The 27,145-nt window shown below is 43.6% G+C and overlaps 1 protein-coding gene across 7 annotated transcripts in view; it reads left to right on the top strand.

Moving 5' to 3' along the window:
* Positions 1–27,145, top strand: part of TDP1 (tyrosyl-DNA phosphodiesterase 1) — a 92,045-nt gene that overhangs the window by 1,723 nt on the left and 63,177 nt on the right. For 5 of the 7 annotated variants that reach the window (XM_086709037.1, XM_086709032.1, XM_086709035.1 and 2 more), the window contains 8 exons: positions 5,302–5,870; positions 8,194–8,237; positions 9,419–9,474; positions 11,121–11,217; positions 15,594–15,628; positions 20,586–20,678; positions 24,731–24,898; positions 25,358–25,436. In XM_086709037.1, the coding sequence (XP_086565163.1) occupies positions 5,306–5,870; positions 8,194–8,237; positions 9,419–9,474; positions 11,121–11,217; positions 15,594–15,628; positions 20,586–20,678; positions 24,731–24,898; positions 25,358–25,436 (1,137 nt within the window). In that variant the 5' untranslated portion in view covers positions 5,302–5,305. Of the gene's footprint in view, positions 1–1,465; positions 1,654–5,301; positions 5,871–8,193; positions 8,238–9,418; positions 9,475–11,120; positions 11,218–15,593; positions 15,629–20,585; positions 20,679–24,730; positions 24,899–25,357; positions 25,437–27,145 lie in introns of those variants that run through there. The other 2 variants (XM_086709034.1, XM_086709036.1) reach the window with 2 other exon arrangements.

The following is a 27,145-nucleotide window of genomic DNA, read 5'->3' as shown; positions in this document are numbered from 1 at the left end:
CAGCTTTGAGAGGAGTATGCATTTGCGTCCACAGCCCTCCCCACCCCCCATAAGAATCTCTAGTGTTCGCAGTTAGCATTGGGTGGGAGAATGTGCGATTTTCATCCTCCTTGGCAATGTAGCCTAATGCTGTTTGCCCTATTTCCGTCAGTATTTTGGTCACACGTTTGCCTGCACCCTCCCAAGTTTTTGTCTCCCTTGTAATACCAGCACTGTTGTTGAAAGTGTTCATTAGAATACAATTTCACGTGAATATTTATTTATTTATTTATTTTTTTTTTCAACGTTTATTTATTTTTGGGACAGAGAGAGACAGAGCATGAACGGGGGAGGGGCAGAGAGAGAGGGAGACACAGAATCGGAAACAGGCTCCAGGCTCCGAGCCATCAGCCCAGAGCCTGACGCGGGGCTCGAACTCCCGGACCGCGAGATCGTGACCTGGCTGAAGTCGGACGCTTAACCGACTGCGCCACCCAGGCGCCCCTCACGTGAATATTTAAAACTAAGCTTTATTTTGGTGTAAATGAAATGGAGTTAGAAGGTACTTTGTGGTTTTAAAAAAAAAAAAAAAAAGTCCTGGTGCCTGCAGAAGAGCCCAAAGTCTCCTGAGGCATTTCTGCAACACTACAACTCTCAAAGAGACAGGAATGGAAAAGGGAGGTACTTCTTTATTGTTTGAGTTATTTTGATTTAATGTTCGTTTTTGAGAGCGAGCACGTGCATGCATGAGCAGAGGGGAAGGGTCAGAGGGAGAGAAAGAAACCCAGGCAGGCTCTGCACTGTCTATGCAGAGCCCAGGGGTTCGAACTCTCAAACTGTGGGATGACCTGAGACGAAGTCCAGAGTAGGATGGGTAACAGGGCCACCCAGGTGCCCCAAGGGAAGTACTTTTATAACGTGATGTTACTGTTGTTCGTGTCCATCCCAGTCACCTTGACTTCGGGAAACCCTGCTCTTTGCAGACCCGAGTGAATGTTGGGTCTCAGAATTGGCCCATCTGTATTGCAGTTGTCTCATTTCTGCGACACCATTTACCCGAATTGTGATGTCAGACCTGTGCCAGTCACTGCCCAGGGAAGACCAACGATAAACAATTGAAGGATTCCTCTTGAGTTCTATCTTTGTAACACCATAACTTGATAAAAAATGGCTCGGAGAATGCCTGTGTGGCAGAGAAGTAAAATTCTGATACTGGAACCAGACCGAGTCCTCCAAAGTAAATTCCTGATCTTGAAGTTTCAACCACTCCTCCTCATCAGGCTAAACACCTTGATTTCATGAAGAGCTTGGTAACCTGCTGGATGTAATGACTTGTTATGTTTCGTGTGTGTGTGTGTGTGTGTGTGTGTGTGTGTGTGTGTTTTAATTCCAAAGGTGTTTTGCCTTTAATGACTAAACAGCTCTACTTAAAAAAAAAAAAAATTTTTTTTTAATGTTTATTTTGTTTTTGACAGAGAGATGGAGCACGAACGGGGGAGGGGCAGAGAGAGAGGTAGACACAGAATCCGAAGCAGGCTCCAGGTTCTGAGCTGTCAGCACAGAGTCTGACGCGGGCTCGAACTCACAGACCGCGAGATCATGACCTGAGCTGAAGTCGGACGCTCAATCAACTGAGCCCCACAGGTGCCCCATAAACAGCTCCTACTTTTGAGTGTGAGCCAATTTAAAACTTAAACCATGTGTACAGCAGATAAAAACTTTTTTTTCTTTAGGAAATGTCTTTTTCAAAACTTTTTTATCTACTCCTCCTACTTTTGGGGGAATGGTCTTTCTCCTTCCTCCACGTGTTCTAGAAAAAGTAGATCAGAATAATCCTGAAGTTTGCAGTTTTAGCTACTTTTTCTGGAATACTTCAGGATTCAAAATAGCTGGGTCACTAAAGAGGAGTATCTGGACTCCTCCTACAGAGTTCTCTGGACTCTTAAATTCCACTTAATTTAGATGTAATTCATCTGGGAGAGGAATAGTTGTAGGCTCTAAGGTGTCTGCATACAACTTAGGCTGGAAGCTGAACCCTTTCTCACCTAAAAACTGTTCTAGAATAAGAAGGAATTGAAAAAGAACAGCCTCTGAGGACTCTTAATTCAAGATTTTATTACTCAGTGCCTAGCTTTACTGCTGTTTGAGAATTCATTGAAAGCTAGAGCTAACGGTTCTTCCTAAGGAGGTGGTCCTATTCTTAAATTTTTTAAAGTCACAAAACTGGGCACAGCAGTCATTCCTTCACAGTTCCTTCAGTTTAGGGTGAATTGTGAGAGCATAAATACCTCTATCCAGCAGCCTCCAAGAGTCTAGAACACAAGAGAAACCAAAGTTTAAAAGAAATGAAAACAAGCTTTTAAAAATCTGAGCTGGTTAAATGTGTTTGGTAGTAAGTGTCTAAATAGCTTTCATGAGGAAAACATGGCTAAGATCCTGTTAACTCGAATAGTTCTAACAAGTTTGGTTATCTGATTTCTTTCTTTTTTTTAATTTTTGAAGGAGAAAGAGACAGAGCATGAGCGGGGAGAGGAGCAGAGAGAGAAGGAGACACGGAATCTGAAGCAGGCTCCGGGCTCTCAGCTGACAGCACAGAGCCCAATGCAGGGCTTGAACTCACGAACTGTGAGATCGTGACCTGAGCCGAAGTCAGATGCTTAACCGACTGAGCCACCCAGGTGCCCCTGGTTTCTTAACTCTTAGCAGACTAGAAACCATTTAGGGGCAAAGCCTATTCTCAGTTCTAACAATGTAGAAGTTGGCTGGACAGAACACTTTGGGAAAGCAAAAGACTGAGACTCTGAGTCTAGGGCCACTAGTACAAGAGCAAAGCGAGGTCTGCAGTCCCTGGGGCTTTGTAAAACAGCCATGGCAGGCGATATTAATAGGTACCCTGAGCCCTGAAGAACAGGTCAAATCATTGTGTAAATGCACTCTGCTTTATTTGTTTTTAATTTTTTTTTTTTAGTGTTTATTTATTTTTGAGAGACAGCATGAGTGGGAGAGGGCAGAGAGAGAGAGACCCAGAATATGAAGTAGGCTCCAGGCTCTGAGCTGTCAGCCCAGAGCCCGATGTGGGGCTTGAACTCACAGACTGTGAGATCATGACCTGAGCCGAAGTCAGACGCTCACCGGACTGAGCCACCCAGGCACCCCAAATGCACTCTGCTTTAAAAACAACTCAGAGGGGTGCCTGGGTGGCGCAGTCGGTTGAGCGTCTGACTTCAGCCAGGTCGCGATCTCGCGGTCCGTGAGTTCGAGCCCCGCGTCAGGCTCTGAGCTGATGGCCCAGAGCCTGGAGCCTGTTTCCGATTCTGTGTCTCCCTCTCTCTCTGCCCCTCCCCGTTCATGCTCTGTCTCTCTCTGTCCCAAAAATAAATAAACGTTGAAAAAAAAAAATTAAAAAAAAAAAAAAAAAACTCAGAAATAGGTAACTTATAGGAGAATCTTAGCTTAACTGGTCATTAATTGAAAAAATGAGAGGCACCTGGGTGGCTCGTTGGGTTGAGCATCGACTTCAGCTCAGGTCATGTTCTCACGTGGGTTTGAACCCCACATTGGGCTCTCTCCTATCAGTGCTGAATCCTTTTCAGATTCTCTGTCCCCTTCTCTGTGCTGCTCTCTTGCTCACGTGTGTATGTGAGTGCATGTGCACTCAAAAAAAAAAAATTTAAAAAGAAATTGTGATAGGTGATAAGTACCTTAAATATGTCAGCTTGATAGCCACCTGGCTGACTCATTTGGTAGAGCACTCAACTCTTGATCTTGGGGTCATGGATTCAGGCCCCACCTTGGTTAAGGGCCTACCTAAACCTTTTTAGCTTGAAACCTGAAAGTATATTCATTTGCAAGTTTTTTGGTGTAGAATTAAGGTTTTGGGGATTTTGGGGGGAGGGCTGGGGGTCCTGTGAACAGAGTGCTACAGTCCATGTTGGTGTACTCTACTTGGATATGTGACCTCAGTTTCTTAAAAAGAGAAATGTTGACAATTTGAGCACAGACTCTTAGGTTCAGTTTTCCTTTGGGTCTTGTATGAGAATGGTTTTGTTTTTTGTTTTTCTTTTTTAAAATTTTTTTTTCAACATTTATTTATTTTTGGGACAGAGAGAGACAGAGCATGAACGGGGGAGGGGCAGAGAGAGGGAGACACAGAATCGGAAACAGGCTCCAGGCTCCGAGCCATCAGCCCAGAGCCCGACGCGGGGCTCGAACTCACGGACCGCGAGATCATGACCTGGCTGAAGTCGGACGCTTAACCGACTGTGCCACCCAGGCGCCCCTGTTTTTTGTTTTTCTTAAAAGAACCCACTAAGGAGCTGTCCTTGAGCTATCTGGAAAATGTACTTAGATAGGTCTTTACACATGAATTGGTGAGATTTTGTAGGTAGCGAGACCAAAAGTAGTTCATATGTTTTCCTCTTAAAATAGAAATTGGGGGCACCTGGGTGGCTCAGTCAGTTAAGCATCTGGCTGTTAATTTCAACTCAGGTCGTGATCTCACGGTTGGTGAGATCGAGCCTGCCTGGAGTTGGGCTTTTTGCTGACAGTGAAGCCTGCTTGGGATTCTCCCTCCTTCTCTGCCCCTCCCTCACGTGTGTGCACTTTCTGTCTCTCTCTCCCCCTTTCTCTTTCAAAATAAACATTTTTTAAAAAGTAGAAATTCGACTCTGGTCGAGTAAAGGAGTGTTTTGCTTCAGCATAAGTTCTCTGCAGATTTTAATAGTTTGATGTAGGTCAATGCCAATATGATGGCTGGGTCTTCATTGTAGTAATTCTATATAATGTATATACAGAATTGATCATTTGACACGGTCTTGAGAATTTTGTTAAGCTTAATGGTAAGTAGCTTTAGGGGAGTAGGAATTGCTAAAGTCCTGTGGGCTCCATGCTTGGGTGAAGGATAAATTTGTAAACTCCAATTTAACCTCAAAAATTTGAATAGTCAGAATTACTCTTGAAATTCATTAAATTATCTTAACCTCAAGCACCCACCAGTTTAAAAAATTCAGGGTCAAGAATGAACATTTTGATTTTTGAAGTTTGGCCCCCACTCTTTTCCTCAGGCTTCCAAGGACAAGGTCTGGGTTGAAAGGAGAAGGTGAGTAGGATTTTTGCTGTCACTTTATTTGCCAAAGTCCTGTAGCAAAATCTGGTAACGTGTGTCTGAACACCTGCAAAACAGCTGATGTTAGTTACGTGGTTCAGCATCTAAGTGTCAAGTGTGCTGTGCGTGTTGCAGAAACTCACACTGACAGGGAATTTGAGAGCAAGTTTGTCAGTGGCCTAGAGAATGGAAAAACAGTATTTGTCTTTTATTTCCAGAACTATGTCTCAGGAAGGCGATTATGGAAAGTGGACAATATCCAGTAGTGATGAAAGTGAAGACGAAAAGCCAACACTAGACAAGCCCTCTACTTTTTCCCTCCCTCATGCTGGGCAGGGAGCAGCAAATGAGCCAAGATACACCTGTTCCGAGGCTAGGAAAGCTGCCCATAGAAGGAAAAGATCACCCGTGAAATTCAGCAACGCAGATTCAGTTTCAGAAGTTTCACCTCCCAAAAGGCAAAGGAGTGGTTCCCAGGAAGACCTAGGTTGGTGTCTCTCTAGCAGCGATGATGAGCTGCAACCAGAAACCCGGCAGAAGCAGGCTAAGAACATTGTGGTCAAAGAGGAGAGAGGCATCTCTTCTAAAGACAGTGCTGCCCAAAGACCTGGAAATCCCACCCCTCCTGCACACCACAGGCTCGAGGAGGAGGAAGAGGAGTATGAAACTTCAGGGGAAGGCCAAGACATTTGGGACATGTTGGATAAAGGGAACCCCTTCCGCTTTTACCTCACTAGAGTCTCGGGCATTGAGCCAAAGGATAACTCTGGAGCCCTCCACATCAAGGGTAAGTGGATGCTGGGTGTCCAGGAGCTGTCAGACTGCACTTAAGAGGGTCCCCCATGGCAAAACAAGGAGGGTAACCCAGAATGGTCTCCAAGAACCCTCGTTAGCAGTCTTAGCTACTTTCAGGGGAAAAAAGCATTTTGACAAGCAAATGCATTAGTTTGACTGTAAGCTGTTTCCTTGGGTCAGGAAATCAGGGTGTTGCTCAATCAGTTGGAATATTTAGACAATTCTAAACATTGTGTGAACTTGTAAAAATGAAACTTACTACTTTCATGCAATAGCAAATGCTTGACAGCAGTTCTTTGGTCCATGGATGAGCAGTGGTAGAATCTCCTAAAACTTAAGAATGCAAATTCGGGCTTCACCCAGGTTCATTGAGTCCCACTCTGGGAGCAGGACCTGCGATGTGTTTTTTTTTTTTTAATTTTTTTTTTCAACGTTTTTATTTATTTATGGGACAGACAGAGACAGAGCATGAACGGGGGAGGGGCAGAGAGAGTGGGAGACACAGAATCGGAAACAGGCTCCAGGCTCCAAGCCACCAGCCCAGAGCCCGACGCGGGGCTCGAACTCACGGACCGCGAGATCGTGACCTGGCTGAAGTCAGACGCTTAACCGACTGCGCCACCCAGGCGCCCCTGCGATGTGTTTTTAAGAAGCTTTTCAGGGGATTCTAATACCCAGTCAGGTTTGAGAACCACTGCTTGGAAGCCAGGTCTTGGTTCCTGGTGAAGAATTAAAAAGAACACCAGCATGCAAATAGATTGCAGTTCTGAATCCAAAGATAGTTTTTGCTTGGTTTGCTTATTTCCCAGGGTGTCTCTATGTGATGTTGTGATGTGTATGTACTTGGTCTTCGTTCCTCGTTGTACTTGGATTTTGTCCCAGGCTCCTCCAACAGCTCTAAAGTAATAAAGGTCAAGGAAGGGTCTTCAGTTACTCATAACAAGCCCCTTTCAATCACTCCTGGGTCAATGAGGTGACTTTTGGAAAGCCCTAAGAATAGAGGACTGATTGCCAAGGGGAACCAACTGTGTCATTAAAGTTGGAACTTTGAGTCCTGCCCCTCATCTCCAAGGAAGTGGGGAGAGGCTGGCGGGCGTTTATCACTAATGGCCAATGATTTCATCGGTTGTGCCTGTCTAATGAAGCCACCATCTTAAAAAAAACCTGTGAAGAGGTTTGGAGAGCTTCCAGGTTGGTGAACACATGGAAGTGGACGGGACACACCCCTTGCCCCATACTTTGCTCTATGCATCTTTCATCTGGCTGTTCCTGAGTTGTATCCTTTTATACTAACCTAGTAGTCTAGTAAGTAACACGCTTTCCTGAGTTCTCTGAGGCATTCTAGCAAATTCTCAAAGTCGAGGAGGGGCGAAATATGGGATGCCATCAAGAAATTGCAGTACATTCCTTGTGTATACCTCTTTCGTAAAGATAGCTTCCTTAAGGGTACTGCTGAAATCTTTGTACCCCAGCATGTTGCTGACACGTGACGGATAGGAAGGACTCACTAAGCATGGGTCAAATAAATGAGTCATGGGTCAAATAATCCTCAGGCAGTTTGATGGTTAAGAGTACAAGTGCTGAAGCCAGATAGCAGCCTGGCTTCAGATTCTGACTGGCCCTTCCTAGCTCTGTGGCCATGGACAGCCTTCTAAGCGGAGATGACCCCTCCACAAAAGGGGAATGACCAACTCCACCTCCACAAAATCCACTGTCAACACCATGGACATAAGAACAGTACTTGGCACCTAATAGGTCCTGTACAAATGCGGCAGTTGGTGGTAATGACCGTGTAATTCCTCTCCTGGTACAGTTTATGAGAAGTGACCTTTTTGATCTTACTTGAAGTCTAGTTGGAAAGATTGAGGTGGGACCCCTTAGAGATGAGCTGGAATGCTAGAAATGAGAGCTTGGAGTTGTAGGTGAGGAAGTAGGTGCTCTCAAGCTGCGGAAGACGGTCTTGCTAGTCGTGGGTTGGGAGGTTTCTCAGAGAGGGACTTGAATATTGAAGGAGATAAAAACTAGAATCTGGAAAGAACAACACATATCGTTATTGTCGTTATTGGCAATTTCTAGAATTGACCAGTCATTGTGTTCTGAAGTTGGAGGTTTTAGTTTTATGTTGTATTTTGTTAAAACTCAATAAATAGCTCAGAAATTTTCTCTTGAGTTTTAGGGAGCATTAAAGTCTAGTTTTGTAGTCATTGCTCAGTTCACTGTTCTCTCAGCCAAATTTTGACTGTCCATGACTAAATCAATTGTGATTTTTACCAGATTTTTATCATTTATTAGACATAAACATTTTGTCTTCTCAGATATTTTATCCCCTCTATTTGGGACACTTCTGTCTTCAGCTCAGGTGAGTTTATGGTGAAGCTTTTTCTTTGGATGAAAAGGGATAAAGAACTTTACGGGAAAATATGAGGTCCTATCTCAGTCCTGTGCAGGGTCCCCAAGATGGCATATACCAGGAGCCTGGCACCAAGAGCCACAGTTTTGGTATCCAGCCATCAGCCTGGAGCAAGGATGCCTCTATCAGGAGAGCTTCTCGCTCTCCTGATACAAGGGTTACAAGGACTGGACAAGAAGTCACTTTGGAAATTCCAGCCTGAGAGACTTTTGGGGATACAGTTAATCTCCTGGGACTCTGGTCCCTGGGAGACCAGGGACCAAACTCCTGGGGAGGTTTGGGTAGGTGGGTGAAGGCCAAGTCATTTGATTCAATTTAGAAAAGGGTTTCCTACACCTACCAAAAAGAATGGAGTACAAGTTACAGTTACCTCGGCATGTTTGATTGTTCCTCCTTTATAGAGCTGGTCCCCTTGTGTTGATGAATTACGTTCATGATTCCAGGCTCTCAAATAGAAAACCAGTCACATCCATGAAGAAAGCAAAGCTGTCTGAATGGTTTCTGTTCAGCTTGACCTCTGAAATCCTAGTCTCCAGATGGAACATGGGGTGAATTTGTGTTCTCTTAGCTAGACTGAGGTGCTATGTCCAGGTAGAGGGCCAAGGATTACCAAGGCATGGGGAGGAGTCCCCACAGGTAAGTTCAGTGCAGAACTTGGAGTCAAGATAGAATTGTTATAAGCCTAGTGAGTGTCCAGTCCCAGAGGCCTATTCACAAAGCTAGCTCATAAGTTAGGCTTAAAGGAAATGTTCCTTTGTAAAAGGCCTCGTTTATAATTACCTAGGGGAAAAGGGATAAATCTGTAAGCCCTTTTACTTAAATTAATCTGAGGCTGTTGAAAATACGTAGTAAGACTATTTAGAAATACAAATACTGCCAAAGCATGCAGGATCCTTGCCTCAGACCCTGTTTTCTCACACACTACTCCACTGATTCAGATCCCTTGCATCGGGTATTATTGCCTTCAAGATGTATTTTAGGTTTGAGTACTCCAGCATCAATGTCCAGGTTTGTAAATACTTTGAGTTTATTAGTCTAGAGTTGCCTTCAATTCAGTTGCCAAACTATTCTCATTACAGATTGCTTGGCTGAATTACCCATAACTCCATTCCTTTTCTTTCCCTGCCTAGTTTAACTACTGCTTTGATGTGGACTGGCTCGTAAAACAGTATCCACCACAGTTCAGGTGAGTACCACAATATGACTGATAAAATCGTAACTGTAATGGGACATTAAAACACAAGATTAGCATTTCTCAAGCAACTGCTGTTCATCTTAGAGTATCTTTTGAAACTATTAAGCATACAAAATCAGAGTTACGTAGGGAAAACAGCATTTGTTGAGCTCTTGTAACTAATCACATGCATTCCTAATACCAATTTTTGCATTTGTCTTGTTGTGTCCAGAAGCACAGAAGGACAGATGCCAACCTAAATAAGAGAACTTTGACATTAGTGTGAAGGAAAAGATCATTGCGACCTGCTTTCTAGACTTGGAAGCATGCCATGCTGCACTTAGCACAGCAGTGTTCAAAGAATCTTTGCTTTGCAAATGATGATTCCTGTAGTTGAGGAGCTAATGAAGGGAGTCTAGAACCTTCCTTTGTCCAGATTATGGAAGTGATGGATTTTTCAGTGTTGTTCATGGTTCCTTAGCCTGGTGTTAGTGCAAACAAAATAAAGATAGCATCACACAGTGACCTGCCACCTGTCTTGTTTCTGACATTCACCTAGCAGAGTCCCATAGCAGCAGGTGGAATGGAGGAATGTAGGAATTTTCTTACAGGAAAATGACTGTAAGGGTCCTCAAAGTCCTTGGTGCATTTAGGACATTAGATTCTGGAGACTTCTAGTAATAGTAGATAAAATGCTATTGAAATTTCCCAAGCGGCTTGGACCATCAAAAGCTTGTATTTGACCTGTGACACAAAGAATTAGTTTTAGTTGGATGTCACAGAAAAGCAAAAATAACTGTGGCTTAAATGAGAGGAAATAACTTCTCCAGCCTAACAAGTCTAGATGGTAGACATTCGTGGTCTGGATTGGGGGCTGCCGTGGTTCTCAGGGACTTAGCCACCCATTCTGTCTTTCTGTCCCACCATCCTGGTGCATGTCTTCAGATGCCTTCATGGTCCAGGATGGCACCCAGAGCTCCAGGTCACCGGTCTGTGTTCCAAGTGGCAGGAAGGAAAAAGGACAAAAGGGCCACATCCCAGCTCTGCTCCCTCTGAGCAGCCTCCTAGAAGTCCCACACAACACTTAAATTTCATTGAGCTGCATTTGGCCACAAGATGATGCCTTGTTTCACTGAAACATAACCACCTCTTAATGAGTCTGCATCATGCCGTGGGCCTGGGCTTGTTCACTGTTGTATCTCCCAGGACTAGGATAGTACCTAGTACACAGGAGTTGAGTAAATAGAAGTCTAATGAGGAAATGCTCTTTGACTTGGTCCAAAGGAAGGGAAAGAAAAGAGCATCATACTAGAAAACAATAATTGTTTATCTTTTAATCTGTCTAAGCCCGAACCCATGAATACAGAGCAAACTGTGTTATTTTGGACCAAAGATGATAATTAGGAATTTTCTGGAGTCACAACATCTCTGGGTCACACAGAGTTTCAGGATCAGGCCACATGACCCCATTGTAAAGGTAACTGGTTAGTGAAGATTAACTCATTAGTAGTACTCTGTTAGCTCTGTCCTCAGTTAGCTCCGTACTCAGCTACCACTAAGGCCAGAAACACGTGTGGTAAGGAAACTAGCATTCCTTAACTGGCCAAGAGTCCAGCTTTAGAAAAGATGTATTCTAAATATTTCTGATCTCCTTTCAGGAAGAAACCAATCCTGCTTGTGCATGGAGATAAACGAGAAGCCAAGGCTCACTTACATGCCCAGGCCAAGCCTTATGAAAACATTTCCCTCTGCCAGGTGAGCTACTTCTGTTTGCAATCATGCTTACTCTGTTAGAAGGACATGTAGACATGGAGTCTGTCCACCCATCTAAGGGCAAGAATCTTTTCTCCATCACCAACGGATACTTGTCTAGCCTTGGCTTAAAGCCTTCCTGGGATAACCTGTCTTGTGTGTGGGTAGCCCTGTGTTGGAAGGATATTTCTTTTTTTAAAAATTTTTTTTTTCAACGTTTATTTATTTTTGGGATAGAGAGAGACAGCGCATGAACAGGGGAGGGGCAGAGAGAGAGGGAGACACAGAATCGGAAACAGGCTCCAGGCTCCGAGCCATCAGCCCAGAGCCTGACGCGGGGCTCGAACTCACGGACCGCGAGATCGTGACCTGGCTGAAGTCGGACGCTTAACCGACTGCGCCACCCAGGTGCCCCGGAAGGATATTTCTTTATGTTGACCTGGTATCTCAGTATTAGGTTCTCCAGAGGAACAGAACCCATAGGGTATGTTTGTGCAGAAAGACTTATTTTAGAAGAACTGGCTCGCATGATTGTGGGGCCTGGCAAGCCCAGATCTTGTAAGGGTAAGCCTGCAGGCTGGAGACTGAGAAAAGTAGATGCCACAGCTTAAGTCCAAAGACAGTCTGGAGACTGAATTCTCTCTGCCTTGAGGGAGTTGGTCCTTCACTTAGGCCTTCAACGGACTGGTTGAGGTCCAAACAAAGAGTAATCTATTGCATTTGGTCTATTAACTTAAATGTTAACCTCATCTAGGGGCGCCTGGGTGGCTCAGTTAGTTGAGTGTCTGACTTTGGCTCAGGTCATGATCTCGCAGTTTGTGAGTTAGAGCCTCACTTTGGGCTCTCTGCCAACAGCCCTGAGCCTGGAACCTGCTTCGGATTCTGTCTCTCTCTCTCTCATGCTCTCTCTCTCTGCCTCTCCCCCACTTGCACTCTGTCTCTCTCTCACAAAAACTTCAAAATATTAAAGCTGTTAACCTCATCTAAAATACCTTCATGGCAACATGTGACCAAATGTGTGGGTATTGTGACCTAGCCAAGTTGACACAGAAAATTTAATCCTCAGCATTTCCTTTTACTTTTTATACGTGGGTCCTGACTTCCCATCTCTGGAGCCACATAAAAGAAATCTTCTTGCAGAGGTGACTGATGTTTGTATTTAAAGTTCTCCATTGTACCTTAGTTTTCTTTCAGGTTCAAGCATTCTTTAGTTGTAACAATCCCAGTCTTTCCCCAACCTGCTGGTACTCCTGTTTGCATCTAGTTTGCCAGTGTCCTCGAACCTGACCAGGTTATCTGGATGCAATTCAGTGGCTGTTGTTTTCTGTGAGTGCAACTTGAAACTTTTTATTTTGACGACTTATCTGACTGGTATTAGCTGCTGCTGACAGTTGACCTGTAGTCCTCTCAAATTTTCCACCTGAATTGCATCCAAGGTCTATACTGGACAGATGAACAAATTAAGCCTGTTAAAAAACTAGCTGTGTGAGTCGTGATGGAAATGATCCAAACTTAATGAGGGGACACTAAGTGGTCTTGTAACAGGTATATCTGTTTGGTTCACTGGGACCAAAGCAAAGCAGAAAAGGCCAAAAAGTTGGCCAGGTTCTTGATTCAGTTCCTTAATTCTGTCCTAATGCTTTTCAGCCAGTACGTAAAAATATAATGTAAGTCTTGGACTTTGATCATAACTGGTTGCTTTTGATGCCGTGCCTGAAAGAATATTACGTGTGGCACTTCATGCAAGAAGCAGGCAAACTGGGGAGAGAGAAGCAAGCATTTTTCATAGTAGGATTTCCTTCTTGTGGAAATAGTGGTTCTGAAGTGGCTGGTGTGATGTTGGTCTTTGCTATTCAGGAGGCTCGTCAGTCCGTTTGTGAACAGCCGTGATAAGACCCTCCCATAAGCCCCTTTGTCTCCCTGCCATGGTAAAATTGCCTCAAGATTTACTGACCAGAGTGAACTACATAGAACCTATTTTTTTTCCCATTTTCTTTCCAGTGTCTTTTCTCCTGTCCGTATAAAATGTAAGAGTTCCAATTCCTTTTAATGTTTCAACTACAAAATGTTACCTGTGCATATGTGGTTATTTTTAAACATTGAAAGTGAGAAATCTCAATCTGATCAATCTGGAACCTGTCTCATTTTTCCTGTGATATAACCCACAGTACTTTCTACAGTTGGAATTTTAAAACCGGCATTCCTTTACCCAACATGTTGGTGGCTCACCTTCTACATAGATAAACCTCTGCTATGAAGTTGCGTAAAATCCCATTGTTGTGCTTATGCTTCCAAAACAAGAAGAGGTTAAACTGCAGTAGGATAGTTCTCATCAGATTAATAGTGGACAGAAAATAACAAAGGAATCCTAAAAACCAGTGATGAAATCAGTGGACATAGAAAGTGTTTTTCAAATACGAGGTACCTAATGACGAAAGTTCAGGTGTGGGGCATGTCTGGTGGCGTGTACCAGGCCGGCCACTAGAGGGCATGACGACCCACTGTGTTCTTTACCTCTTGCAAAGAGCTTTACCTCTTGCAAAGAGCTGTTCAGAAGGTCCCACCCAGCTCTAGTCTGAAGTGTAGGATTGTGGCCCCATCATAACTTGTTAAAATACTGTTATACCTTGTCTATAAGATGAATTCTTGGCTATTTTGTTTTTTTGGCAACATAGTGTCATTTGATGAAATGGAGGCATACCAGGCACAGAATCAACAGATACTCACATTTTGCTATGTGGGGCCTGGGCCAGAGGTTGAGGCCTTATGGTGGTCAAGGTCATATCGCCTGGGTTCTGTCCCAGTTCTCCACCTACTGTCATGGAGTCTATCACTTAACCTCTTCAAGCCTAACTTGTTCATCTTTAGGATGGATTGCTAATAGTCTTCTTTACTAGGTTGTTGAGCCAAGGATTTGGTGCATTTGCCCCATTAACTATTACCTGTTGAAATTATCATCCATGTGCTTGTACTAAAATTTTGCCAGAGAGGCAACAACTTACAGCAAAACTAAACTCAAAAGCCAAGTCTCCCGACCATTGCTCTTTCTGAGCTAATCATCAGTTTACAGAGAAGTAGTCCTCATTCTAATTTTATAATTTTAAAGACCTATTGTTTTCCCTGTCATCTTTGGCAGACCACACAAATGGTTTCTGGTCTGTGAGCATCCCTAAACATGGAGTTTAAAAGTGTACGGAGCGGGGCCACCTGTCTGAGCAACCTCAAGACAGGCTGTGTCCTACTCACTTGTGTGTTCCAGTTGCCCATTTCTGCCTCCAGCAAACAGGTCCACACACCTGCCCTATTGGGGTGGAGGGCTTGATTTTAATAGTATTTTCTTCCATTTGTAGAGTGCTTCCCCCATTCAGGCCCTCTCTTCCAGGCACTTCATGTTATTGTCATTTACTCCTAAAATTCTGAATCCCCTAACAGTATCCTTATTTTAAAGAGGAGAAGAAAGACTTAAAAGATGAGGCTTAGAGATTTAAGTCTTGCAAAGTTGTGAAGCTGCAATCTGTGTCCCACCTGCATTCCTCACTGTTGGGGCCTTTCTGTTTAACTCTTTCATGGCCTACATCTCGGGGCATATTCTGCTTAACTAAGGTCTTGCTATACTGGGTGTTAAAATGTTTTAAATTTAAATTTAATACCCCTATTTGTGAAGGTACCATTTTGTAATAGGAAAATTGTTACCTCTTTTCAGCACTTGCTATGTTACCAATAGAAGACAACTTTTAACATGATAATGTGTGCTGCTACCATATTAGTTCTTTTAAATATACTCTGGAAACTGATAACTTTAATTTCTGTATAAACCAGATATCTAATTGTAAAACTTTGCATAGGTTCTCATTTGTTTTGTTTTGCCTGTTTTTTTGTTTTTGTTTTTTTGTTTTCAACTAAAGAAATCAGGCTTCTTGTTTCTGATTATTGTAATTAAAAATGTGGTATGTATCAGGGCAGGTGGGTGGCTCAGTGAAAGTGTCTGATTTGGGCTCAAGTCATGATCTCATTGGTCATGAGTTCAAGCCCTGCGTTGGGTTCTGTGCTGACAGTATGGAACCTGCTTGGGATTCCCTGCCTCCCTCCCTCCCCCTCTCTCCCCACCTCCCACCCCCTCCCCCTCTCTCCCCCCATCTCTTGTGCATTCATGCTCTGTCTCAAAATACTTTATTAAAATGCAGTATGTATAAAATCATTCTGGCTAACTTTAATGAGCCTCACTGGATAGGATTATTCAAAGTTGTATTGTCAATCCAGGGCCTTTCCACTAGAGGGCAGTAAAAACAAAGTTGTCCTGAATCTTTTCTAACTTAATTTCCAATAGATAGGGATATTGAGTTTATTAAAAGTGACTCAACTTCTTTTTTTTATCCTAGGCAAAGTTGGATATTGCATTTGGAACACACCACACGTAAGCAAATTTTTTTTTGAAATGGGGAGGGTATGATTTTAGTAGAGCAAAGGATGCTTTTCTAAAAGTGCCCTTAAAGGAACTTAGGGCTGACAGTTTTGCCAGGGGGGAAAAAAGCTATCAATAAGAAAGAGACTGGAACTGTTCACTGTCTCAAGACAAAGTCCTTGGATTCTGGCTCTCAACATGAAAGTCTGAATCCATGATGTGGTCTCTGCTTTCTTTCTGTTTAGGGCATTTCTTACAGCCAGCTGGGGGGTGGGGAATAGATTATGGTTGTGTGGTCCGTGGTTATGGATGACTGTACGTGTCAGTCATGTTCCTGTGGATTCCACAACTTAAAAAAGTTCTGGTGATTGCTTAAGATGCTGAGTTGCATTCAATAGAATATTGTTAGGTCAGCTGTGATGTAAAGAAAAACTATTCTACAAAGTTGACGGGAGAAGCTGATGCCGTCTCTGCTCAAGCGCTATCAGAAACTTGTTTTGGAATAATTTTGAGACTTTATAAACTAGACAAGAAAAACTTGTTACTTCCTACCTGACATAATGTGTCTAATGATCAGTTTAACTCCTGTCTTGCAGAGACTTTTTACATATTCTATAAATAAGAAAAAGATATGGTTGTCCCTGTTTGTATAAATCACATTTTGCTAGAAAGCGTTTTCAAAAGAACAGGACAGAGCTGCCTCTTCTAGACCAGCAGTGGAAATGGGTTGGTGTTGCAGATGTATTCCTTCAGGTATCAGTCTCTAGGGCGGCAAGCAATCTCCTAAGAGGAATTAGCCCTCCGTCTTGGTATGACCATTGTTTTCTTGATGTTATAGTGACTTGAAATAAGGACGTCTGTTCACCCTTCTTTGGCAAAATACAGTTTGAAGCATACAATCTATCTTAAAATGGAACCATAGCAGGAAGAATGGAGCCATTTTTTAAGAGGATACATATCGGCCCTACATTATCTGCTCTTAGATGCCCTTGGATAAATGTTATTTACCAACTATCCCTAATCAGTAGCCTCTAACAGGACAGGGTTTGAGGATTATTGTGAACTTAAGTATTTAGCCCAGGTATAAATTTACTCATATAGCATCCTGTGAGCTCAGTGCTAATTTCAACAAAAAATAGACAATAGCCTCGAATAGACTGAATAGGCATCTTAGGCTCCCCGCCCTGCATCATGAGAGACCCGAGTGGTGGATGGCAGGTGTCACCCTGTCATGGGTAGACAATTCTACCAGTAATGGATTGCGCCAAATGGATCCTAGTCCATTGCCCTTAGCTGGAACCCTAGCATTAAATACGGATTCTAAAATAGTGTTACTCACTCGGGCCCTGGACGTGATTTACTAGATCTTTAGTGCCAGCTTTCTGCCCTGGCCACATGTTCTCTGCCAGCAGTTGGCATTTCATGGGCATCACCACACTGCACCTGCACGCTGAGGAGGCGGGGAGCCTGCGAATTCCATCTTCCTTTCTTTTCTTTCCTTTTTTTTTTTTTTTTGTAAGTTTGAGAGAGTGAGCAGGGGAGAGGCAGAGGAGAATCCCAGGCAGGCTCCAAGCTGGCAGCTTAACTGATGAAGCCACCCAGGTGTCCCAAACCCATTTTTTTTTTTTTTTAATTTTTTTTTTTTCAACGTTTATTTATTTTTGGGACAGAGAGAGACAGAGCATGAACGGGCGAGGGGCAGAGAGAGAGGGAGACACAGAATCGGAAACAGGCTCCAGGCTCTGAGCCATCAGCCCAGAGCCCGACGCGGGGCTCGAACTCACGGACCGTGAGATCGTGACCTGGCTGAAGTCGGACGCTTAACCGACTGCGCCACCCAGGCGCCCCCCCATTTTAAGTTTTAATTCTCATTTGTTCACTGCTAAAATTGACCTCATTTTTTTTCTTTGGTCTTTTCCTTCGTCATCCCTCCCCCCCACCCCGCTACACACATACACATTTAGCAGGTTACACTCCACAGAGTTGCTCACTTGGAGTTGTAAATGCCTAGAGAAGTAAGGACAGCAGAGCCCTTCCCAGACACATGGTCTGTGTAGTTTATATTAAGATGCCAGTATCTCTAGGAGATTAAAATTGTCTTTTTTTTTTTTTTTTTTAACTCAGGTCTTAGTGACTTTCAGTGGCTCATTTAAAAAATTCTAAAGAGGGGTGCCAGGGTTGCCCAGTCAGCAAAGCATGTGACGCTTGATCTTGGCTAAGGCTGTGATCTCACCGTTCATGAGTTAAGCCCTGCATCAGGCTCTGCCCTCCTGGTGCAGAGTCTGCTCCGGATTCTGTGTCTCCTCCTTTCCGCCCCTTATCTGCTTGTGTGTTCACTTTGTCTTTCAAAATGAATAAACTTTAAGAAAAAGTTTTTCAGGCATTCATTAAATACCTGTCATACTGAAATACGGTTCTCGTGTCTTGGGACTTAATAGTTCTCGCAGCTCGTAGTGTTTTGGTGAGAGAGGGGAAAACCTAGGATTTAGAAACAGAGGAAACCTTCCGGCTTGTGTGGTGCTGGGGTATAAAGTGCCTCCCCAACTTGACAGTGTGTGGTTACCACAGTAAACAGGAAATAGTCTTTGAGATGACATTCACTTCAGCAAGCATGCATTGACCATGTACTGTGCACAAGGCATCTGGAGAGGACCACAATGTAGCCCCTGTCGTAGTCCTGTTAGGTCCAGTAAACATGCTTCCTCCAGGTTTCTGTAGGATGCCACGCAGTCCCAGGGCCTGTCACCCAGTGCTTTAGAATTCGGGAGCTTTTCAATGTCCCCCAGAGCTGGGAGGAAAAATGCCTCTGGCCCTGAGAATCCATAGCAGGGAAGGAGGGCAGCCAAAGCAGCTGGCCAGTGAATGTCTCCACCTAACTGGGAGCCAGTGGCAGATTGTGGGGTGGGCAGGGCACCTCTCTCTGCTGGCAGCTGTAGCCAGGCCTCCCGGCACACGTGACTCCCTGCTTCATCTTGCCTAGACCACACTGTCCCAGCCAGCCGTCCGTTCACACACCGGTTGTGTGAAGGATCTGTGGCCCGTTCTTCCCTGTTGAAGCCACGCCCAGTGAGGTGATCCAGGCACAGGGGATCCAGACAGGCTCTTTGGACTCATTGGGGAACCTTGATCATTCCCGTTACCTTCTAGCCATAGACTGTGCGGTTGCAAGCGAAGACTGCGAGAGCCTCCAGGACGGGTGTGAGGACTGTGCTGTGGAGCCTCTGGAAGTCCTGGCACACGGGCTCTGCGTAGCTCTGTCATCTCGCCCCTTTACAGGAACGGTTTCAGATTGGGGAATTGTCCCTTTTGCTTCCCCCACAACTTACCAGATAGTATGTAGGTCAGCATTTCTCCAAGGGTGCTCTCATTTCTTCTACCTTATCCATTTTCGTGATTTTATTAGTTTATGCCATTTTGTCTGAGGAGGATCTGGGTCCCCTCAGATTAGTTCAGGATTCTGTTGGGTGGGATTTGCTGACAGCAGTACATGATTTTCCTGATAATTGATGCCTTGATTAATGGAAATATTTGCGAAACTTCCATCTTGAATTCATAACTGGTCGTCGTCTTAATTACAGTCAGCTGCTAACTTGGCAACTGTGTATGTAAATCTGCCCAGATTTCGGGGAGCACGTTTCATAAATGGAGGAAAGATTGGTTCAGCAGCTGTCAGTTCTCCAGCTTTGCATTAACTTACTGTTTGCTGGCTTGGGTTAAATTCTCATTTTGCCCAGAGCTATGTATCTCCTCTTTTCTTTGCCATATCTTCTTATGCTGACCCTATCCTGTCCAAGTATTCACGTTATTTGGAGAGAACCAGTGGTCCATTTTGCCCCCCATGCCTGAACTGACATCAGTAGGTATTGAGTAGCATTTTGGCCCCAATGCATAGAAGGTGGAGCTACTGCCTTGAGGAGTCTCTAGTTATATTGAGAGAACTTAGGTTCCTGAAATGATTAGGAAACCATTGGGAAGCCAGGAACCCTCCTGAAGTAGTAGTAGATGACATAATAAAGCAACGAAGGAGTCGTAGAAATACACTTGTGGGAGAGTTGGTTTCAAGAATGCATGTTAGTTACATTTTCTTCTCGCAGCAACACCACAGCAAGGAAGGGGTTGATCCTTCACTTTGTAATTGAAAAACTGAGGTACACTGAATGACTTCTTAGGATCATACAGTCTCCAACTGATGAATGGAGCTAAAGTCTCCCAGCTTCAAATAGAAAGCGGTTTGTTTCCTGTTCCTTCTCTTGCTGGAATTAAGAGAACTCTGATGACTGGAGGCCTGGGGAAGGAAGGCCTACGGCAAAGGGAGGACTCACCTGGGTCTGACTTGAGTAAATGAAGAACAGGAAAGCCTTATTTCAGGCTAGACACATTGGTGAAGAAGTGTGGCATCTGTGGAGTGTGAGAAAATGTCAGTCCTAGGACAGAGAAGCATTTAAAGTCCATCCCACATTAGAAAAGACCATGTACATTTCAGTCTATTACACGTGTCCATACTCCTGTGCTGAAACAAGAGTTACTTAATTATCTACGCTGTATTTTAGAATTTCTAACTTGATTACCATTTCTTAAAAAATGCTAGCCATGATGTAGTAGGAGATGGTGACCATACTTTGAAAACCACCGGACAAGAAGATTCCCATTGTCCCAGATAGTAGCATATAATGCTGAATAGATAAAGGGCCAGACTGGAGGGGAAGGGCTCAAAGTCTCAGGATTGGCCATGTGGGTGGGACATAGCAAAGGTTCACTTGTCAATACTCAGAGCATTTTGGAAGGTGGTTTTCTACCCACCACTTAAGTAGACTTGGATTTTAATGTGTAGAAGAAATGAAGATTATAAGTATTAGAAGCTTGAGGATCAGAAGAGTTTAAAAATTCCTTTAGCCATGATATTTGCACTGAAAAATAGTACATGTTTTGAAAGTAGCGTTAATGACTTTGTTCTCTTCTGTTTTTAAAGGAAAATGATGTTACTGCTGTACGAAGAAGGCCTCCGGGTTGTCATACATACCTCTAACCTCATCCATGCTGACTGGCATCAGAAGACTCAGGGGTTTGTGGGCTTCTGTTTACTTCACGGCAGTGGCTGTGGGTGGCATTCACTTTATTCTGCTATTGTGTTTAACAAAAAAAAAAAAACAAAAAAACACCCACACATGTGGCATAAAAAAGAGACCTACACAGAAATAGTATTTTACTACCTCCCCTCAGCTCCACTCTCTTGAGGTAACGGGTGTTAACAGTTTAGTACATACACATCCATGACTAATATATATGTAAATGTACTTTTGAATGGGATTACACACTCAACAGCCAAGCACAGGGAGCAAGCCGTGCAAAGGATCTGAGGCAGGAAAGATGGTATAAAATGGAAGGTCTGAACCCATTATTTTTCTGGTGAGACCTATCAGTAACTTCCTTGGTCTCCATTAACCCTTTTCCCCACTTGTACTCTGGCTTGTCATTTCCCAAATGGTATTGAAGGGAAACTTCATGGTTAATCATATGCTGAAAACTTTTCCTCATCCCCAGTTTATTTTTCCATAAAAGAAAGCTGGGGCGCCTGGGTGGCGCAGTTGGTTAAGCGTCCGACTTCAGCCAGGTCACGATCTCGCGGTCCGTGAGTTCGAGCCCCGCGTCAGGCTCTGTGCTGATGGCTCAGAGCCTGGAGCCTGTTTCCGATTCTGTGTCTCCCTCTCTCTCTGCCCCTCCCCCGTTCATGCTCTGTCTCTCTCTGTCCCCAAAAAAATAAATAAACGTTGAAAAAAAAATTTAAAAAAAAAAAAAAAAGAAAGCTAAATTGATATCTTTTTAGAGCCTTTAATAGGTTCATATAGTTGTGAATCTCCAAGAGGAAAAACTGACTTTTTTGTTGTTCTTTGGTTTTTGTGTTTTTGTTACCAACTCTGTCCTTGGTATACTCAGGCTAGATCTGGTCTTTTGAGTTCTTTTTAAAAGAGGAGCTTGGTTTTTTTTCTGTTACTTAGTAACTTGCCCAAATCAACTTCTAACTATTCTCCCTCTTGGTAAACTCTTGATTGTGGCTGGCTTTGATTTCCATTTGTTTACGTCATTTTGTACATCTCTGCTTTCTCTGGGGTTAGAAGAAAGTCCAGGATTCATCTGGCCTCTTCCAGGGTCTGCGTGTCCTTCACTCTCCTCCTCTGCCTTCTCGTCCTCCCTGTCACCGCCCAGGCTGGGCTAGAGCTCTTAGCTCTGGCAGAGCCCAAGTCACACTGTTGGTTGAACTGAAATACAGGACCTTCCAGCCTCCATCCTATGGGTTTGCTTCAACCCCAATGCCATGTAGAACAATGGTACCCTCTCTCCCTTCACTGCCTTCAAGTTGGAAAGACAGGCTTTTCCCTGAGCCCGACATCCCTAGTTCTCTCTCTTCACTCTTTCCCCACCACGGCAAGTGGCTTAGAGCCCCATCACCAGTGCCTGATAGTTCTCTTGTAAACGTGTTCTAATTTCTGAGTGTCCCACTTAATTGCATCTTGAGAAGCATATTTTAATTCCAACTGGTTCAGGGTGGAGGGCATCCCCATGGTCTGTAAAAGCCTCAGCCACTGGGTTTGAGGTCAACTATGCCTTTGCCACTCCTAGAGCTTCTGAGCTGCTGGGTTGGGTTTTTGAACCCATGAGTCATACGGAGTTTGTGAAGCTGGCCTGTGTGGCTCAAATAATCCTACCTGTGGCCTCCAGCTTATTTTGGAGTGAGAAGCTTGAGCCATGTTCTTTAGGTCTCTCCAGGATGGCTGCTCTGGGGAAATGGATTAAGGATAAGGATTTGGGTATTCGGATTTTTTTCCTTTAAAATTTTTTGGGGGCACCTGGGTGGCTCAGTAGGTTGAGCGTCTGACTCTGCTCAGGTTGTGATCTCACAGTTTGTGGGTTCGAGCCCCACATTGGGCTCTGTGCTAACAGCTCAGAGCCTGGAGCCTGCTTCAGATCCTGTGTCTCTCCAAAATATTGGATATATAGAGGATTCCTGCTCTAAAAATAAACATTAAAGACAATAAAATTTTCTTTAAAAAAATAGTTTTATTTTCATTTAACTTTTTATTTTTATTTATTTTTTTTTTAATTTTTTTTTTTCAACGTTTATTTATTTTTGGGACAGAGAGAGACAGAGCATGAACGGGGGAGGGGCAGAGAGAGAGGGAGACACAGAATCGGAAACAGGCTCCAGGCTCTGAGCCATCAGCCCAGAGCCCGACGCGGGGCTCGAACTCACGGATCGCGAGATCGTGACCTGGCTGAAGTCGGACGCTTAACCGACTGCGCCACCCAGGCGCCCCTCATTTAACTTTTTAAATTGACCAGGTAATAGTTTCTATTGTTTAAAAGTTAAAGTACCAAGAGTATGAAATCTTTCAACTTCCCTCTGCCCACCACCTCTGAGTAGGGTAATGTTACCTCATGTTTAGTCTAGGTTCTGGTCTCTCAAACTTGCATTTTTGTGTTGTGGGTTGTAATTTTTGTAAGACATTTAAAAGCAGTCCTTTTGTGTAACCTTCATGATGGTTCTAGTAACACTCTGCTGATCCTTTTCTGCTATACAGGTGTTCCAACCACCCTTTCAGCTGCTGCTTGGTCTGCCTGTTAATTTCTCACATTTAAAATTATTTGGCCATAATGATTTCACATCTTACTTGGTAAAGTGCTAAAAACACTTTGCATCTCAGTATCCTGGGTTAGTAAGTTGTCATCTGTCAAGTTCCTCATCCACCCAGACACCAGAGAGTGAACCTCTAATCTGGGAGGAGCCCACCAGGTTGTGGGCTCTGAATTGCTATTTGTGACGGAGAGACTTCTTCATCCAGCCCAGTGGGCTCATTTTACACAGAGAGGCAGGTGCTCCCGGAAGGCCTTGGCCTGACCCCGATGACCCAGATCTGGCCCCAGAACCTGGGCTACAGTCCTTGTCACACGTGTTACCCCTTGTACAAGGGGTCTTCTTGAGGTGGGAAGGGAAGGTATGACCTGCTACCCTGCCAGAAACACATGCAGAGTTCAGAAGACATGCAGCCAGGGTCCTTGCGGTTCTGGATGCTTCCTGCCCTGGGGCCTTCCTCTCGCCGGTCTCCTTTGAGGGCTGCCGGTGAAAGAAATCGGGTAGTTTCTCTTTGGGCTTAATGGGATAATGGATTAAATATGGCTCAGTGGGATAGCTGCTGGAGGGGAAAAGCAGGGACAGCAAATAGATCCTCAGTACTTGGGTAAGCCTGACGTTGGTCATAACCTCCGGTGTGAAGCACACGTGTCCTGTGAGGCAGGACGGCTGACGTGGTTTTGCAGTTGAAACTGAGCACAAGAGGTTTGAAGCCATACTTGTCTGTGATCTGTCCTGGAGCACTTCACAGAAGGGTGGGGTTTAGATACGCTTTTCCCACTTGTGGGTGTAATATAAGTTTGGGAGAAGGGCATTGTTTTCCTTTTGAAGAGAATTGATGAAAGATGTGTTTAATATTTTGCTCACTAGATAATTTGAAAGTCTGAGGTCAGTGTAAACGTAGTATCATTAAATGTGGTGTCACTCCTTCCAGACACCAGGAGAGTACAGGATATGAAAATATCTCCAACTGCTGTAGCATATACATCATGAAAAGGAGTTTCCTTACTAAAATCGGATTTGTATACACATTTTTCTTCATGTAGATGACTTTTCCGTTTGGCTGAAGAGCTGCATTGGTGTAGCTTGCTGGGTCACCACAGGTGGTGTGGATTTACTATAGCAACTAGAAGAGCTATCACCTGTGTTGTCACCAGGCCTTAGCAGTACAGAGGTGGGGCTGGGGGCAAAGAATAACGGTGTGGTGCGAGAGGAAGCATAGAGCATTCAGTTGTGAGATGTGGGCAGAGGCCAAATATTCTGGGTTCCTAAGTTCATGGTGAGGTGTTAAATTGAGAAGCATTCTGAATACTATGGAAGCCACTGGAGTGGGTGTGAGGGGATCTGTGCTTCCTGTTTCCTCAGGATCCATCTACTTACCGTGTGGACACAGCCGATGAGATTTGCCTCTTCCTTAGGGTGAATGTGCAGTCAGCACGCGATACCATTGTGTTCAGTTGCATTCCTCTTGTTTTTTTCTGTTCCAGAATATGGTTGAGCCCCTTATACCCACGAGTTGTCCACGGAACCCACAGACCTGGAGACTCGACAACACATTTTAAAGCCGATCTTATCAGCTACTTAATGGCTTATAATGCTCCTTCTCTCAAGGAGTGGATAGATGTTATCCACGAGCATGATCTCTCTGAAACCAAGTACGTATCGTTTAGCAATTTGGGGTTCTTAAAGTAGGTGAATACCTTGAGAGCCACATGGTGTCTGTACTGCAAGGGCCTTGGAAAGAGGTAGAATGGTATTTGGCTGTCCTTTAATAATATGAGAGCAGATTGTCTCCGTGTCTGTGTCTCCTAGATCTGAGGCACTGAAGTGGATGCCAGTAAATTTTCGTGCTCACCATCAGCCTCCCTCTGGAGTATCTGAAAGTCACTTATTTCTTTGCCTGGTACCTTAAACCTTGTGAATGTTCCACCATGATTTGATGTTCTTGAAGATCCATTTGAGTATCAGTTACTATTCTGAGGAGGCATCTGAAGAAAATAGGTGGTCTCTCAGAACATTTCGTGATTACATTAGTTTTATGTGTATTTTGTGATTTGGGGGTCTACAAATCCCATCACTGTGCTCTTATTAACTTGCATTTTATATCCTTTTAGTGTTTATCTTATTGGATCAACCCCAGGACGCTTTCAAGGAAGTCAGAAAGATAATTGGGGACATTTTAGGCTTAGGAAGGTAACAGAATTTTTACTATTTTAACTTGTTCTTTTAACTTACATTTTTCCTTTATAATTACATTTTGATGGCAGCTTCATAATAGCACAATTCTGAGTGAACTTGATCAGTTGATTGTATGTAGTTCTCGGTGATTACTTGCTCCTTAATGTCTTGCCGCCTCTTTTAGAAGTGTAGACTGCTCTAAATGGCAAAAGCATAAGGACTTTGTTAGTTTTTATTTCATAAAGAGACCTCTCGTTTATTCAGCTATTGTAGTTTTGGATTGTTGTCAGCATGTAAAGGATTTTTAACATGACAAATTCAACCAAGAACAGAAAAATACTATTGAGTAAAGGCTACAGCTGTGCTAGCGTGTATTTTGTTTACTAACCAGTCCCTGTAAGAGTTAACGACAAAAGTGGCATTTGCTCCTGCTATGAAAATGAACAAAGAAAAGTCTTCACCAAATTAAAACCACAAGCAAGTTAAACATTAAGGTTTTCTTCATCTCTGTTTAGGAGATGTAGTACTGACATTAATGAACCTGAAGTGGCTTTCTTAAAAGCTTCACCTTTTTCCGTGAACTGTTTGTCATGTGAGAATTAGCCTTGGTTAATGACACTTTAATTTGCTTTTTTGAAATGAGACCACAGCTGCAAGCAGGTGAGGTCTTGAAGCCAAGAGAAGCCTAGAGAAGGCATTAGAGCCTACTAAGTCCATAGCTTTGAGGTAGATCCCCATACCTGGGCTCAAATCCTCACCTATGAACAAGTCCTGTGACCTGACTCTCGTCTGTAAAATGGGTATAATAACAATACCTCACACAGAATTTCGCAAGGGTTAGACGAAATAGAGAACGCAAGGCCCGCATTGAACGTTCACTGTGCTGGTTAGTGGTTACCAGTTTGTGGACTGATGGTTGCGACAGGCTAGATTCTTGTACACATTGTCGAGGATCACAGTCTTCCTGGAAGATAAAGAGCATCTTAGAGTTTTCAGACCATTTCTCACACACAAGCTCATGTTGCATCACAGCTGCCTTCCAGGGAAGACGGGAATGATCAGACTTCAGTTCCACTGACCTGTAAGTGGGCGTGCAGGGACACGTCCAGGGCTATGTAGCCAATGAGGGGCTGAGCACCAGAACAGAAAGTGGGTCCTGGAGCTTACCGTTTACCGTTCGGGCCTGTTGCTTACACCATGCTGCCTTAGGGTAGAAATTGAGACCTAGGCTTTTGGGCAAGTGTGTTTATAAATATTAATGTCTAAGCTGTGTTAAAATACTACATATTAAACTAAGCCATCAGAATACGGGCTTCATTTTTCTTCAGCCTCTAGGTAATAACTCTGTATGTGTTTAAGTAGTTAAAATTTCCAAATGTTTTTGAACTGTTTCTGTAGCTTTGCAGATCACACACCTGCAGTGCTTAAGGTGGTCTGTATATATGTAAACATATTTTTTTTACAGCATCACCATGTGGAGCCCAAGTGTTAAATTAAATCTCTCTCAATTGATAGGAGTCAAAATACCCAATAGCTTTTATTTTTTAAGTATTAAACAGTTATTTCAAAGCAAGATCCCATTTCATATGGCAGGCTAGTGATTTATCTGACATTTCTACATTTTTCTTTAAAAAAAATGGTTTTACTTTAATAAAATCATGGAGTTTTGGAAGAATGTTTCTATCCACCTACTCCATTAAAATATTTTTAGTACTGAAAGAGTA

The sequence above is a fragment of the Puma concolor genome, chromosome B3 (genome assembly GCF_028749965.1).
Source record: "Puma concolor isolate L17-30 chromosome B3, mPumCon1.1.hap2, whole genome shotgun sequence".
NCBI lineage: Eukaryota > Metazoa > Chordata > Mammalia > Carnivora > Felidae > Puma > Puma concolor.
Note: the sequence above shows the minus strand (reverse complement) of the source record. Positions and strands in the feature narration are given on the sequence as shown.